General features: G+C 46.2%; 1 protein-coding gene across 5 annotated transcripts in view; it reads left to right on the forward strand.

Annotated features, from left to right (window-relative positions):
* The window catches only part of ACTN1 (actinin alpha 1), a 139035-nt gene that overhangs the window by 44162 nt on the left and 78775 nt on the right, over positions 1–16098 (forward strand). The window contains exon 1 of one of the 5 annotated variants that reach the window (XM_045013941.1): positions 4039–4062. The exons of the other annotated variants lie outside the window; for them this stretch is intronic. Within the exon in view, the coding sequence (XP_044869876.1) occupies positions 4054–4062 (9 nt within the window). The 5' untranslated portion in view covers positions 4039–4053. Of the gene's footprint in view, positions 1–4038; positions 4063–16098 lie in introns of those variants that run through there. 5 annotated transcript variants of the gene reach the window in all.

Raw genomic sequence — 16098 nt, forward strand, 5'->3', positions numbered from 1 at the left:
CCTTTCTTCAGGCTTTGAAAACTGCAGTCTTGTCCCACTCGTATCCATACAGAATAATGCTGCCAAGATCATTTTCTTAGCTTGTTACTTTGAGCGTGTCACCCCTCTTCCTCTTTGTTTGCATTTCTTCATTGGCTCTCCTTTCTGGGTCACCTCGAATGTAAGCTACTTATCTTCACTTTCAAGACCCTTCAGGGGCTATCCCCACCCTACCTGTCATCAGTCATTCACTATTAAGATAGACTCCCACGTCCAATATGCCAGAGATGCCTGCTTCCATTGCCCACTTGCTAAATTTTCAACCAAGCACTTTCTCTCATGCTGCTCCTCATACTTGGGAGGAGCTCCCTATAAACATCCACAAAGCTACTGTATCCTCCTGAATAGTCTCCTTTGCCATGATGCCTACAAAAAACCTTAGAGAGACAAGGTGAGTGAGGTAATATCTTTTATTGGAACAACTTCTGTTGATGGGAGAGACAAGCTTTCAAGCCACACTGAGCTTTTCGTCCAGTCGCTACATTGCATATAAAAACCTTAACAGTTTTTAGCAACTGGAGTGTTGAAACCGCAGTCTGTGGTGCTGACCATTATCTCATTGCTTTTCCTTCCTATCATTCTGGCTAGTTTCCTGTTGTCTCTTACTTTTAGACTCTGAGCTCCTTGGGGCAGGGACCATCATTTTTGTTTTGTGTTTGCACAGCACCGAGCACAATGCTTCTAGGCACTACGGCAATACAAATTATTAGAATTCATAATAATAATGTATCTGTGGGTCATGCTAACTCAGGAATCACTTTGTCAATTATAACCATTCAAAACCAAGTTAGTCATTAAAATGACTATGCATTTGCACAAAGGAGGAGGCTATTGGGATGTCAGAAGAAAGTGTTCCTACAGCTGTGAATCAGTGTTAACATTCTGCATTTTGTTATGGTTGGTGTTACAATATGGGAATCTGTAGCCATCTTTTGCCACCTTACAGATGATGTGCTTGATGCTACAGCAGGCTTTAGCATGTGCAGAATGAAGATCTGGGATTTAGGAAGGCCATAGCAAAGGGAACGGCAGTCAGTAAAGACAAGATTAGAAGTGAAAGTAAGGGAGACGAATCCAGCATAGTAGAGTAAAGGTAGTGGGATAAGCAGGGCTCTTGCAGAAGTGGTGATGAACAAATCTACAAACGTGGGAGATCTGGCAGGAAAGACTCGAAGTTTACAGTGGCCTCACTAGTTTAGTTTATTTTCCTCCTGCAAATTTAGCTGTTGGTTTCAGTCACAGGGGATGAGGATGAAGGCTGAATACATAGTAAATCCATTATGCTAAGCCCTCAGGAAATCTCTTGGCTGCAGGTATTCCTTCCAGCTCCTTGCTCTTTGTTACCAAGCTGTCAGGCTCAGTGCCAATGACTAGCTCTGATTCCCTTTCTCACCAGAAACTAACTATGGGATCTTGTGGTTCTTTCTCACCGGAAACGTAACTATGGGATTTTCAACCAAGCACTTTCTCTCATGCTGCTCCTCATACTTGGGAGGAGCTCCCTATAAACATCCACAAAGCTACTGTATCCTCCTGAATAGTCTCCTTTGCCATGATGCCTACAAAAAACCTTAGAGAGACAAGGTGAGTGAGGTAATATCTTTTATTGGAACAACTTCTGTTGATGGGAGAGACAAGCTTTCAAGCCACACTGAGCTTTTCGTCCAGTCGCTACATTGCATATAAAAACCTTAACAGTTTTTAGCAACTGGAGTGTTGAAACCGCAGTCTGTGGTGCTGACCATTATCTCATTGCTTTTCCTTCCTATCATTCTGGCTAGTTTCCTGTTGTCTCTTACTTTTAGACTCTGAGCTCCTTGGGGCAGGGACCATCATTTTTGTTTTGTGTTTGCACAGCACCGAGCACAATGCTTCTAGGCACTACGGCAATACAAATTATTAGAATTCATAATAATAATGTATCTGTGGGTCATGCTAACTCAGGAATCACTTTGTCAATTATAACCATTCAAAACCAAGTTAGTCATTAAAATGACTATGCATTTGCACAAAGGAGGAGGCTATTGGGATGTCAGAAGAAAGTGTTCCTACAGCTGTGAATCAGTGTTAACATTCTGCATTTTGTTATGGTTGGTGTTACAATATGGGAATCTGTAGCCATCTTTTGCCACCTTACAGATGATGTGCTTGATGCTACAGCAGGCTTTAGCATGTGCAGAATGAAGATCTGGGATTTAGGAAGGCCATAGCAAAGGGAACGGCAGTCAGTAAAGACAAGATTAGAAGTGAAAGTAAGGGAGACGAATCCAGCATAGTAGAGTAAAGGTAGTGGGATAAGCAGGGCTCTTGCAGAAGTGGTGATGAACAAATCTACAAACGTGGGAGATCTGGCAGGAAAGACTCGAAGTTTACAGTGGCCTCACTAGTTTAGTTTATTTTCCTCCTGCAAATTTAGCTGTTGGTTTCAGTCACAGGGGATGAGGATGAAGGCTGAATACATAGTAAATCCATTATGCTAAGCCCTCAGGAAATCTCTTGGCTGCAGGTATTCCTTCCAGCTCCTTGCTCTTTGTTACCAAGCTGTCAGGCTCAGTGCCAATGACTAGCTCTGATTCCCTTTCTCACCAGAAACTAACTATGGGATCTTGTGGTTCTTTCTCACCGGAAACGTAACTATGGGATTTTCAACCAAGCACTTTCTCTCATGCTGCTCCTCATACTTGGGAGGAGCTCCCTATAAACATCCACAAAGCTACTGTATCCTCCTGAATAGTCTCCTTTGCCATGATGCCTACAAAAAACCTTAGAGAGACAAGGTGAGTGAGGTAATATCTTTTATTGGAACAACTTCTGTTGATGGGAGAGACAAGCTTTCAAGCCACACTGAGCTTTTCGTCCAGTCGCTACATTGCATATAAAAACCTTAACAGTTTTTAGCAACTGGAGTGTTGAAACCGCAGTCTGTGGTGCTGACCATTATCTCATTGCTTTTCCTTCCTATCATTCTGGCTAGTTTCCTGTTGTCTCTTACTTTTAGACTCTGAGCTCCTTGGGGCAGGGACCATCATTTTTGTTTTGTGTTTGCACAGCACCGAGCACAATGCTTCTAGGCACTACGGCAATACAAATTATTAGAATTCATAATAATAATGTATCTGTGGGTCATGCTAACTCAGGAATCACTTTGTCAATTATAACCATTCAAAACCAAGTTAGTCATTAAAATGACTATGCATTTGCACAAAGGAGGAGGCTATTGGGATGTCAGAAGAAAGTGTTCCTACAGCTGTGAATCAGTGTTAACATTCTGCATTTTGTTATGGTTGGTGTTACAATATGGGAATCTGTAGCCATCTTTTGCCACCTTACAGATGATGTGCTTGATGCTACAGCAGGCTTTAGCATGTGCAGAATGAAGATCTGGGATTTAGGAAGGCCATAGCAAAGGGAACGGCAGTCAGTAAAGACAAGATTAGAAGTGAAAGTAAGGGAGACGAATCCAGCATAGTAGAGTAAAGGTAGTGGGATAAGCAGGGCTCTTGCAGAAGTGGTGATGAACAAATCTACAAACGTGGGAGATCTGGCAGGAAAGACTCGAAGTTTACAGTGGCCTCACTAGTTTAGTTTATTTTCCTCCTGCAAATTTAGCTGTTGGTTTCAGTCACAGGGGATGAGGATGAAGGCTGAATACATAGTAAATCCATTATGCTAAGCCCTCAGGAAATCTCTTGGCTGCAGGTATTCCTTCCAGCTCCTTGCTCTTTGTTACCAAGCTGTCAGGCTCAGTGCCAATGACTAGCTCTGATTCCCTTTCTCACCAGAAACTAACTATGGGATCTTGTGGTTCTTTCTCACCGGAAACGTAACTATGGGATCTTGTGGCATGGCTGTGAAAGCTGCCAGGGAGAGACTGCTACCTTCCTGCTACCAGATGACTGAAGTGAGGTCCTCCAGCTTTGGTTTAAAGAAAGTTTCCCTCCCCATCTCTGCTCATGGTGAGGTGCTCTGGCTCTCAATAACAGAGTGAAGTCCCTGCATTCAGGAAGGGCTAGTATGCCTCAGGTGAGGAAATTTAGACTGTTGGCTGCTCAGGGTCCCTATTGAGAGGCTGTATTTTGGGGCGGGGGGCGGGGGGGGGGGGGGGAATAAGCTTCACCAGTGGGGAAAAATCTCTTCCTGGTAAGCAGTTCTCTCCTTCAGAAATCAAGATTATTTCAAGGTCCATCTGCTTAACAGAACAAGGAACTGATAAATTGCTCCAGCCCTGGTGATTGAAAGTGGGCCAACTGTCTAGAGCAGGTGAATGACTCGATTGGCACAGCCTTTTGTGCAGAGCAGCAGGGAGATGGGTTACGCTCTTTTAATTATTCACTCTCTCTATATTAGCTTTGTGTTTAGAAAGCCCAGAGCAACAACACTACCTATCCTCCCCCAGCAAAATAAGCAGCACAGGAAACGCCATAGAAAAGGCAACACCTGCAAGTCCTCTCTTGAAATGTGAGGAGACAGAGCTGCTCTAGTTGGCAACATTCTTGATAACAATAAGGGCTTTGACAGAGAGCAGAAATACTCGGAACTGTATGCAAAGTCCACGAGTGTGCTAAAAGCAAAACCAAAGTACAGTAGAACACCAGAGTTACAAACACCAGAGTTATGAACTGACCAGTCAACCACACACCTCATGTGGAACTGGAAGTATGCAATCAGGCAGCAGCAGAGACAATCAAAAAAAAAAAAGCAAATACAGTACGTGTTAATTTTTTTAGTAGTTTATGTTTAAGGGAAAGCAGCATTTTCATTCTGCATATTAAAGTTTCAAAGCTGTATTGAGTCAATGATCAGTTGTAAACTTTTGAAAGAACAACCATAAAGTTTTGTTCAAAGTTATGAACATTTCAGTGTTACGAACAACCTCCATTCCCGAGGTGTTTGTAACTCTGAGGTTCTACTGTACAAAGCTGCGGCAATACAGCTACATGTGGGGAACACATCACACATCTTGACCAGGGTATCCTCTGAGTAGACCTTCATTGGAGCCATGTTTAGGCTGCTGCAAGGACACTTCTCAGCCCTGCTTAAAGTTTTCACCTTACTGAAAACTTTTGCTGTGATCTCAAGCAAACCAGAATTCAATCCAGTCAGTATGTGGGCAGGAGACCTCCAAGGAAAATCCAGAAGGGTGCAGGAAGATAGATGACATTCTTCCCTTGGACTCATTACAGAGATCCAGCATGATGCAGGCAGCTCCAGCAGCAGTGGAAGGATTTAAAATGGAAATTTGAGGAAATTGTGGTCATCCAAGCTGCATGGCTCTTTGTAGTGGTTTTAGTCCTAGTATCCTGGTCAAACCCTAATCTGGGTAGTTGAGTTCTGCCTCCATAAATTAATTTGATTTTTAATTCCTGTCTTTGATGGCTTGTTGCTATTTTCCACCCAAGAAGAGGCTGCATCTTAGTGCTTGGCAACTTGATCCCTTTCAATATAGCTTAAGTATTGTAAAGTGTGTTTTGGGACTCGCAAAACATGTAATGCAAGCTGCAACGCTGTGTGATATTGCCTTGTAACATCACTCTGCCTTCAGACAGCCTGCAACACATTTTTATATTTTTCTTGTGTGATGTCTAAGGACAGAAACAATCGCTATTCAAGCCCAAATGAAGAGTTATGCTAATCAGAATTTCACTTTAAAATAATATTAAGGGCATACTTTTAATGTTCTCCACACAGCCAGTTTTATTATTTAATTTTGCCAGGACTTCCTTCTGCTTCTCAGAGGAAAAGAGTGAGGTGGCAAACCTTTTTGGTGACTTAGTAACATTATTACTGTTCTGGTCATGCAGAAGTAAGCATTGCTGGTACTTTACCAATCTGAAATGCCATCTGACTCACTGATTTAATGGTCAATAGGATTAAAATGGCAGCAGCAGATTCTTCCTCTGGCTGCACAACATTAATGGTAATGGAGACACAGGATTCATGAGGCACATATGCTTGGAAGAAGAGCAAATATTTACCATGTATTTATGGAGGCACATGCTGGGTTGTTTTTCTCTCACTACTTTAGTCTGTCATTGGCTAATAAAAGGTACACTCACTTCACAGCATTATGCAATATCCTGTGGGGAAAACCAGTTCGGCAAGGATCCCAGCTTTTCTTTCACCGAAGTGCCGCCGATCACGGCTTTTTTTTTTTTTTCTCTTCGCTGCTTGGGGCGGCAAAAAAGCTGGAGCTGGCCCTGGCTGTGTATCTAGAAGCACGCATAGATATAGCGCAATCATTGAAGAGATAGATGTAAAATCTGCAACACAAGCCATGTGCACAATCCAAACTTTCTATAGTGTAGATCTAGTCTGTGGGCAGCTAGAGCTGCTCTAATGGGTAATTGTGTTGCTTCAAAGCCCTGTGTGAACCAATTCTCTGTCCTTTCTTAGTAAACTATTACAGAACCATGAATGAGGGTCTGGATGATTTTAATTTAAACAAAACCTAATAGTAGCATGAATAGGGCATTACAGTTTGCTGAAGAAGTTAGTGGGCCCTTCTAGGCAATCCCATAATGCACAGCATCATGTCAAGAGCCAGTGCAAAGTGCCTCCTTCCAAACCAGGTAGTAAAAGCAGGCTGTGTTGTGCACTCAGAAACACACAGGTGCAGCTATTCAAACACGTGGCTCTCCAAACATAAGCGCCCGTGGCTGTGTGAATTGATTTTGTTTTCCAGACATGTATGGCGTGTACTTCTCAGCGTTGCCCCTACAGCCTTTACTTTGTGGTGAGGGAGGGACTTCCCCTAATTCAGGATGTGGCAGTTGAAAACCGTGGGATAGTACCCTGTAGCTGTAGGTTGCCCAAGATTTCACACTGCAAAGTACATCTGACCGGGTTTGTAAAGTAGATAGTGTGCTGTGTAGTGGACAGAGGATTGACTGTCTGAAGGTCTCCCCTCTTCTAAACACAGACTAAACCTTTATGGAAACTTACTCGGCCTCAAAATTGTGTGTATGTGTTAATAACATTACGTTAAATGTAACATGACACAAACAGGGAATTGGGTAGCTTTTGATAGTGGTTAACACTGTCTTGTTCTAGCAAAGCTTATGCTCCTTTGAGCTGTTTGCTGCTAGACTTAAACCTCCTAAATGGGAGAGTAGCAAACAGGACTTTCTTGGCTTAGTTACAGTGTCTCTGCAGCTATTGTACACCTATGGTGCAGCCTCTCTGCCATGGTGGGAAGTTTATACTCAACCGTAGAAGGAGGGGCTGGGGTGGAAGAAGGATTTAGTAGGACTAGAAAGAATAAAGAGCAGCTGAAAAGGTCAGATAAAGCTGGTATGTCTCAGCAAGAAGATAAAACTGCCCATTTGATTTTATTAATGCCTGTCACTTCTATGATTGTGGTGGCATTGACATTTTAGATTGCAAAAATTGCTTGAGGGGGTGAAGTGCCTTGTGCCTTGTGTGTTTTCCTGTTGCAGAGCGCTCTTACGCTTCTTGCAGCAATGTCACTTCTGTGTTTTGCCTTGTGCAACATATTGTAGCTGTCACAGCACCTGTCCAAGTAACAATGGAAGTCTCTGTCTCAAAGGTGCACCCTCTTTTTCAGCACTGACTCTGAGACTTTGCCACACTCCTAAGAATCTGACAGTGGACATATTGACTTACCAAGGCTTCCCCCTGAATTGCAGGATGTCTCATTAGAGCTGTTGATACAAAGAGAAGTGTTAGATTGGGAAAGGATGATGAGATGAGCAAAAGCCAGACCGACTGACTTTGGTGGAGGATTGGTGTGTGTGTGTGTGTGTGTGTGTGTGTGTGTGTGTGTGTGTAAGCCAATCTGGTGCTACTGTAATGGCAGGACAGCCAGTTGCTATGGGGAGGATCAGACCGGGAACTATGACTTGTTAACGGTGCTCATAGTAAATTGGGGGCCTCAAGTAGCCACATGCTTTTCTTGTGCTTCTGGCTGGCACCAACAAGAGTTGGTACAGTGGAATCTGGTTAGCTTGGGTCTTCCTAGCTGGAGAAGCAGGAGGACTATATAGCTCCCAAAAGGGTGTCTTTGCTTTATACATGTATGAAGTCAGGCCCTTGCCACAAGGAATGTACAGTCTAACCAGACAACCCAGAGTCAAAGGGTGGAAGGAAGGGGCACAACATAAAGTGACTGAGCAGAGGCTTGCATTGTATTTTGTTTCATATTTTTATATTTAATATTTTTCTGAAGTAATCTCACTGTTTCTTGAAACTCCTCTTCCTTTCTCAGCAAAGAGACTAGTCCATGTGGACTGTGCTTACCTATTTAAGCAGTCTTTCCCCTGTAATCCTCTCTACAAAACTAGTTGAGAGACAACACACCTGGGAGGAGAGTTGAGGAAGAAGTGCCCTAGATAATTGAGTGTGAAATGTCTGAAGGCCTTGGAATTGTTGGGATGGGGGCTGGTTCTCTGGTTGCTACTGCCTGCAGTAGCAGTCACTAGTACCATTGACTCCTCTCTGTAAAAGCAGGTGAGGGCTCCATTAGTAGGTCACAAATTTGAGTCTTCCTGGGTTTAGTGAGGGACAGATGCTCTTCCCTTATCAAATGGTTGGTAATGGGTCTTCTCCTTCCAAGTACTCTGTTGCCTTGTCTTTTGCTTAGTGTGGAAGCAACACACCCATCTCCATAAGCTTCTCAATCTAGTCACCTGGAGCCATAGACTGTATCTTGGCAGTCAAACACAGGCAGTTGCATTATCCTCATGACATGACTCAGAGTTTCATTTTAGCCTCTATGGAAATCCTGACAGGAGTCTGCCCACGTCTATTCTACTTCCAGCATATAGCTGCTGTAGGCTGGTTTACCCCTTGCCTCTCAGGAGAACATGCTTCTACTTCTGCAGCATGTGAGTAACAATTAAGTCTATACCAAAGCAATAAATATCTAATTAGGTGGGTTGAGATATGGTTAGTTGGGTTCCAAAGAAACTTACTAAGAAAATGAATAGAGTAATGACTGTCTGCTACCAAGAGGGAGACCCGAATTCATGTTCTGTTTACTTCACAAGTGAAATGGCTCAGCTGGTGGACACTTACTCTGCTCCAGTTTTGCAATGAGGACAATATTTGCTCTCCAAAGAACAACAGCAGATCCAGAACAGTAGGAGTGTTAATATTCTTTACTTTTTTATTGTTTTGTAATTTATCTTATTATCGGACTATTTACATTGCAATAGCATTCAAAGGCCTCAGTCGAGATGGGGACCCTAGTGTTTAAACAGCACATAGCACATGTGGGAGGAGACGATCCCTGTCCCAAAGGCAGGGGCGGCTCTAGGTTTTTGGCCGCCCCAAGCAGTCATGCCCGGGAGGCGCCCCCGAGCCGCGGGAGCAGCGGACCTCCCGCGGGCATGACTGCAGAGGGTCCACTGGTCGCGCGGCTCGGCTGGACCTCCCGCAGCTGCGGGCGGTTCGCAGGTCCGGCGGCTCCGGTTGAGCTGCCGCAGGCATGCCTGCGGGAGGTCCAGCCGAGCCGCGGGACCAGCGAACCGTCCGCAGTCATGCCTGCGGGAGGTCCACGGGAGCCGCCGGCCGAGCGTCCCCTCCGCAGTCATGCCTGCGGCAGGTCCGCTGCTCCCGGGGCTCCGGTGGACCTCCCGCAGGCATGACTGCGGCAGGTCCGCCGGCCCAGCCTGCCGCCCCCCCGGGAAAGGGCCGCCCCAGGCAGGTGCTTGCCCCGCTGGGCTCTGGAGCCGGCCCTGCCCAAAGGCCTTACAATTAAGGTGCAAAAAGAGAGGGTAACAAACCATAGAAATGAAAGGGGGTGGGGGGAGGCTGAGCGTAATGATGATAAAAATCACAAATTTATATGAGCTAGCTAAGTGCACAACAAAATGGTTCTGAATCACTTAGGGATTCTAATGAACACACATTGGCTATTGCTGACTACCCTTCAAACTAGCCACCCTTAGTTGGCTCATAACTCGTAGGTATCACAGAAGTGGGCCATGAGGAGGGAATTGAAGAGTTGTGGTCTTCAAGGCTGAAATTAAGATTATAACATAGGTTAAGGTCTTTGGGTCCAGGAGCATGGCTGTGTTTAGGATATTTTTGGCCAAGTGCCATCCATACATATGTATAGTGCTGTGTAAATAATACAGGGGCACCATTGTGGATTTGTGTGGAGGAAGCCCAACTGGCAGTACCTTTTTGTGCCACTACTATATCCAGTTTAGCAAAATTTTCTTTTAATCCTTTGAGATTGACAATGTATTTCTTGTTTCCTTTTAGCTCCAACTCCTTGTCCCAAAGTGGAGTGAAACAATGTCCTGGCTCTTGCCTTTGTAGACATCTAGGAAATACACATCTGTCGCTTTAGAGGAGTAATTTTAGCCAGTGAATAACTAAATGGGGGGATTCCAAGACATCTCAGGTTCCATACTCCAAGAATTATTAATGTCGTGCAGAATTGCCAGCTGCCTCACGCCACTTCAAAAAACACAGGTGTTTTTTTTTTTTTTTTGGGTCTGGCTGGTCCCAGGGCTGGGCTTGCACAGGAAATGAGGTTGGCTGCTTTCAACAGCCTTTTCCTCTTTCAAAAGCTTTTTTTCCTCCTGACAGGAAGTACAGCTGTTGTAACGGCTGCCAACTGCTGATGGCTACAGTTAGCTGTGTGGGGGGGCTGTTTTCTTAACCAAAAAAATTGGAGGAGGGTGCGTGTGAGAGAGAGAGAGAGATTCTCTATGAAGCGAAGTCAGTAAAAATGGCTTGAACCAAGGTTGCTAAAATTTCCAGGACCCCACCATCTTACCACATTCTCTCACCCCATGGCCTCTCATCTGCCCATCACACATCTTTCTAACCTTCTACTTCAAGAGTACAGGGTACTTTAGCTACATATGTTGTGCAGGGTAATGTAATTGTAAAGCTGCTTTCTATGTACTGAATGTTTTTAATAAAGTGCACCCCACAATTTGCGAGGATGCTTCCTGTGAGTCACATCAAGATGGCTGCTGTTTGTGAGAGAGTTCAGTGAGACTGCGTTTATTATTCATCAGCCTGCCCTTTGTAAAATGGCCCAGTGCATCCTCAGACAAGGTGGATGGGGTAATATTGTTTACTGAACAAACTTCATTTGGTGAGAGAGACAAGCTTTCGAGCTACACCAAATCGTTCTTTAGACCTGAAGTCTGTGTAGCTCAAAAGCATCTCTCTCTCTCATCAACAGAAGTTGGTCCAATAAAAGATATTACCTCATCCACCTTGTCTCTCATATCCTGGGACCAACCAAGCTACAGCCACATGGCAAACAGTGCATCCGCCTACAGAGCTCCCAACTGTTGCTACATCAGTGCACTGTGGGGCTGCATGGCAACTTGTGAACTTTTGTAGGACCTGAAGGGTGTGCTGGGAAACTGCTCTGGACATCCTACTACCCTTGGGAATTGTCACTACTTTCTGTATTAAACGAGCATGGAGCTCAACCAGGAGGAGCTGAGCTGTCAGCTGTTTGCGTTGCAAGCTGATTTCTGATTAAATTTCCAGGCTTTGCAGAGTTAATTGGTGTCAGAGGCAGGGCCGCACAGAGGATTCAGGGGGCCTGGGGCAAAGCAATTTTGGGGGCCCCTTCCATAAAAAAAGTTGCAATACTATAGAGTACTATATTCTTGTGGAGGCCTGGGGCAAATTGCCCCCCTTCTCCCCCGCCCCCCCTCCCGGACGGCCCTGGTCAGAGGGTCTCTGATATTGGTGAGTGTGATTATAGGAGAGATCTAGATGTGTCAGAACTGGGGTTCTTGCATATGATTCATTCTCAAGAAAGGCTTGCAATAGCATTGAAGTGAGCTCAGGTGCCTTCCAACCTCAGAGATGCAGTTATTGTCCATGTGATATGTCATTCCGTATTCTTTATGAAAAATATGCTTATGATATGAATGACACAACTGAGATATACTTTGGGTGATGCCCTGTAATGATGCGACGACTCACCCCTGCGGCGCCTCCTGTCGGTCATCCTGGGAATTAGCTCTTCGACCCAGGAGTGCACTCTGCAGGCCGGTGTCTCGTCTTGCCGCTGGCCCCTGTGTCCCTCCCGAACCCCGGCGCCCCTTCTGCCAGGGTTCTGCCCTCTGCAGTACCCCGCGGTCTCTCTGGGTCTCCCCTCCCTAGGGAACCCCCTAGCCCCACCTCGCCTCAGTCTTTGGCTACTGCCAGTCACCATCTAAGCCCCACTCACTGGGGCAGACTGCAGTATAAGCCACTCATCAGTGACAAGGGGGGTTTAGACCTGCTACCTCTGCCTATCCTTAGGCTGCCCCGTTGCAATCCCAGTACCTTTTCGGCCCTTAACAAGGCCTGCAGCCTGGGGGTTTTCCAGGCCAGAGCTCCCCAGCTTGTCTGGCCTTTCCCCAGCCTTGCTCCACTTTAGGTGCTTGGTTCAGCTTCCCTTCCCAGCAGCCAGGCCCTTCTCCCTCTAGAGACAGAGAGAGATATTCTGCTCCTGGCCCACTGCCCTCTTACAAGGGCCAGCTGGGCCCTAATTGGGGTGTGGCCTGGGCCGGCGCAACCCGTTAGGCGACCTAGGCGGTTGCCTAGGGTGCTAACATTTGTGGGGGAGCGGCGACCGTGGTGGCCAGACCTTCCGCCGCCTCTGTCAGGGGTGGCATTTCGGGGGCGGGACCTTCCGCTTCCAGGGGCGGCAAAAAAGCTGGCGGCGCTCCTGGGCGTGGCCCCAGCTAAGGCTGCTTCTCCAATCAGCCTTTCCCCAGCTACAGCCCTCTCCAGGGCTGTTTTTAACCCCTCCAGGCAGGAGTGAGGTGACCACCCCGCTACATGCCCCCTGCTAACATTTCAGGTACACGGATGAAAAAGCCCGACAGTGCTAATGGCCCATCAGCAAGAGCCAATGGACTGTAAAAGAGCTTAGTCTTCCTGTGAACCTGTGTGTTAGCCTGTGAAGAATGGGTACAGGGGCCTTACAGAGGCATGTGACCATGTCCCCAGATACTGGAACCCATCTTGAATTCTGTACTTTTCCACAAGAAGCTGGGGGTGCAACTAGGAAACAAAGGACTCCCGCCTTATGCAAATCCTATTTAAGAGTGAGTTAATCAAGGTCAGTTCTCCCCTGCTACCTCACCCAAGATGACTGCTGGAAACAACTAAGACTGAACTGGGGGAAAGAACTGAACCCAGGCTAGAAGGGCATCTGGCCTCTGAAGAAGATTATTAGAACCATATTTAGGGTGAGAACTTACATGTAACCAGTTTCTTTAGTGTATTAAGCTTAGTCTGCGTGCTCTGTTTTATTTTCCTAGTAATCTGCCTTGTTCTGTCTGCTACCTCCTTAACTACTTAAAATACACCTGTTATAGTTAATAAGTTTATTTCTGGTTTACAATATAACCCAGTTTATGTGATTTCTAACTGCGGGGGAGGGAGGGGAAAGAAGTGTGCACACCTCTCCCCACATTGAGGGAGGGGTTGAATTTCAGAATATATCTTTGGGTCTGTACTCCAAGTGAGGTGGACATCCTGAGTGCTGGAGCAAGTCCCTTAAACTGAGCCTTCTCAGAGCTGATCTGCAGCTGGATGTGGCCCTGTCTGTGTGTATGTTAGAGGAGGTTTTTAAGAGCCTGGCTCAGCAAGACAGGTTAATGGTGGCCTATGCTGGCAGAACAGGTAGACTCAGTGGTATCTCCGCACATCGGGTGGCTTCCCAAAGGGTCCAACCCATCACAGTGGCATAGTGTGCACGGCTTATTGCCCTGAAACACTGGTGGTGGCTAGAGAACAGACAAAGTAGTTACTGGTTTGTTTTCTGTTTGCTTATTTTGGGCAAGAGAAGTAGGGACAGAAAAGTAGGAAAATGAGTGAAAGTGAAGCTATGAGGAAGTTGGAGCTCTACAGGTTGCAGGTAGAGGAAAATGGAAAAAAATACACCAGAGACAGATAGAATTAAAACAGATGGGAATTGATGAGCAGAAGGCTGCACATCAGAGGGCCCTGGGACTGAGCCAGCTTGAGGCTGACAGAGAAAGGGAAGCCCAGAAGCAAGCCATGGAACTGAGACACTTTGAGGCTGACAGGGAAAGGGAAGCTCAGAAGCAAGCCATGGAACTGAGACACTTTGAGGCTGACAGGGAAAGGGAAGCCCAGAAGCAAGCCATGGAACTGAGAAAGCTTGAGGCTGACAGGGAAAGGGAAGCTCAGAAGCATGAACTGTCTGTAATGAAATGGAGGAGACAGAACCCCCACCAGGGGGCCCCACCTCTCTAAAAATCCATAAGTGGGAGCAGTTGTGCCCACCATATAGTGAGTCTGGTGACATTGTCGAATATTTCATCACCTTTGAGAGATTGTGTATGCTCCATGCAATTTGAGGATCAAAAGATGACCAGTTTGGTTGCAAAATTGACTGGGAGAGCTCTGGACATGCTCAATAAGATGTCCTTGCGTGATTCTTCCAATTATGGTAAATTTAAGGATTTGGTTTTAAAACGGTTTCAGATTACACCTGAAATTTAGAGTAAAATTAGAAGCCTTAAGAGAGGGGCTGGATTAAGTAATGTGGTTTATGTGAACCAAATGAGAGATCCACTGGGTAAGTGGGCGAGGGGAAAAGATATTACAAGCTTTGAAGGAATGTGTGATTTGGTTGCTCAGGAACAGTTCCTGAATATGTCTAGTGATGATGTAAAACAGTGTTTATGGGATAAAAAGGTGGAAACAGTCAGTGCCCTTGCATATGCTGATAAATTTGATCAAGCCCAGCCACCTAGTAGGAATAAATCACAGGCAGAGGGGTTAAAGTTTGGTGGGAAGCAAAGTCCCTGTTTTACCCCTGGGAAGGAGGGTGGATGGGAGGTTGGACACTCACCTCCCCAAGTTCACTCCTGCAGTCCTTGTCCCAAATCTCCTGTGAAAGCAGAAGAGCCCAGAAGGTGCTATCATTGTAATTCCACTGAGCACCTGAGGAATAAATGCCCTATACTGAGTGGAACAGGCAGCAAGTAACTCAGGAAAATGCTGCTACCCAGAACACAGAGACACCTCAGGCAGTTGCCACTTCTCACACAGGATTTGTAAAGGTTGCCACTGCACAGCCAGGCAGTAAGCACATGAAGGCTGTCAGAGTAAACGGCAGAGAATTCCCTTCATGGAGAGATACTGGTGCAGAAATCTCTGTGGGCAGGAGAAAGACATACTGCCAGGACAGAGGGCAGAGCTTTTGTTACTTAGGGGGTCACAAAATGCTTGTGCCTTTGGCTAAAGTGCACATGGAAGCTGGGGATTTGCAAGCTGAGTTAACCACGGCTGCAGTTTCTCATCATGCAACACAAATTCTTTTGGGTGACAACTTTTTTTCAGTGTGGCTAGGGCTATACAGGGGTCTGTCAGCAGTGAGGAGAAATCTTGTGCTGAAGCCCCAGTGGAAAGGAGCAAAGCTACAGATGCTGCTGAGAAAATGGGAGAGAGTCTCTTTAATTCCTCTCCAGGAGTGCAAAGCCATTTGCCACAAGGGGTGGGGGTGAGTAGAACCAGCTCCTGTCCGATGGCTGTTCCCTCAGGGGAGGGGAATGTTTTGCCTGATGGTAGGGAGACTGTCTGATTGCTGGCTGGCAGGTGGTTGCAGTTAAGCAAGGGATAAATCCTGCTCTAGGGAAATGTGTCCTGGAGGAAATGTGTCCTGGAGGAAGCTTTAGAGGGGGAAGGTGGGATCTGAGAAACTGCTGGGGGGTGGGGAGGGGTGAGGATTCCAGGGGCTCTGTAACTGGAGGCCAACCCCATTCAAAGACAGGAGGGTACAGGGCTTGACAGTGAAGGGTCTGTCATGGCTAGTAGCTGTGAGCCCAGAGCTAGGCAGGGGACAGATTGCCCTCCAGGGAGCGCAGGTGTGTGTGCCCTGGCAGGGGGCCCAAAGAAAGAAGTTAAAGAAGGAAAGTGGGGGATTACAGGAGTATCGCCCCATTCGTTACAAGGAAGGGTTTTGCCCAGGAGAAATATGCTGGATCTGCATCTGTAATCCCAGGCACCTCACCGGTGGCTCAGGTTTTAAGCGGGAACTGTATATCTGACCTCCCAGAGGGGAGCAGCCATACAACTGTCCTTTTGGGAACAGCG

The sequence above is a fragment of the Mauremys mutica genome, chromosome 4 (genome assembly GCF_020497125.1).
Source record: "Mauremys mutica isolate MM-2020 ecotype Southern chromosome 4, ASM2049712v1, whole genome shotgun sequence".
Lineage (NCBI taxonomy): Eukaryota > Metazoa > Chordata > Testudines > Geoemydidae > Mauremys > Mauremys mutica.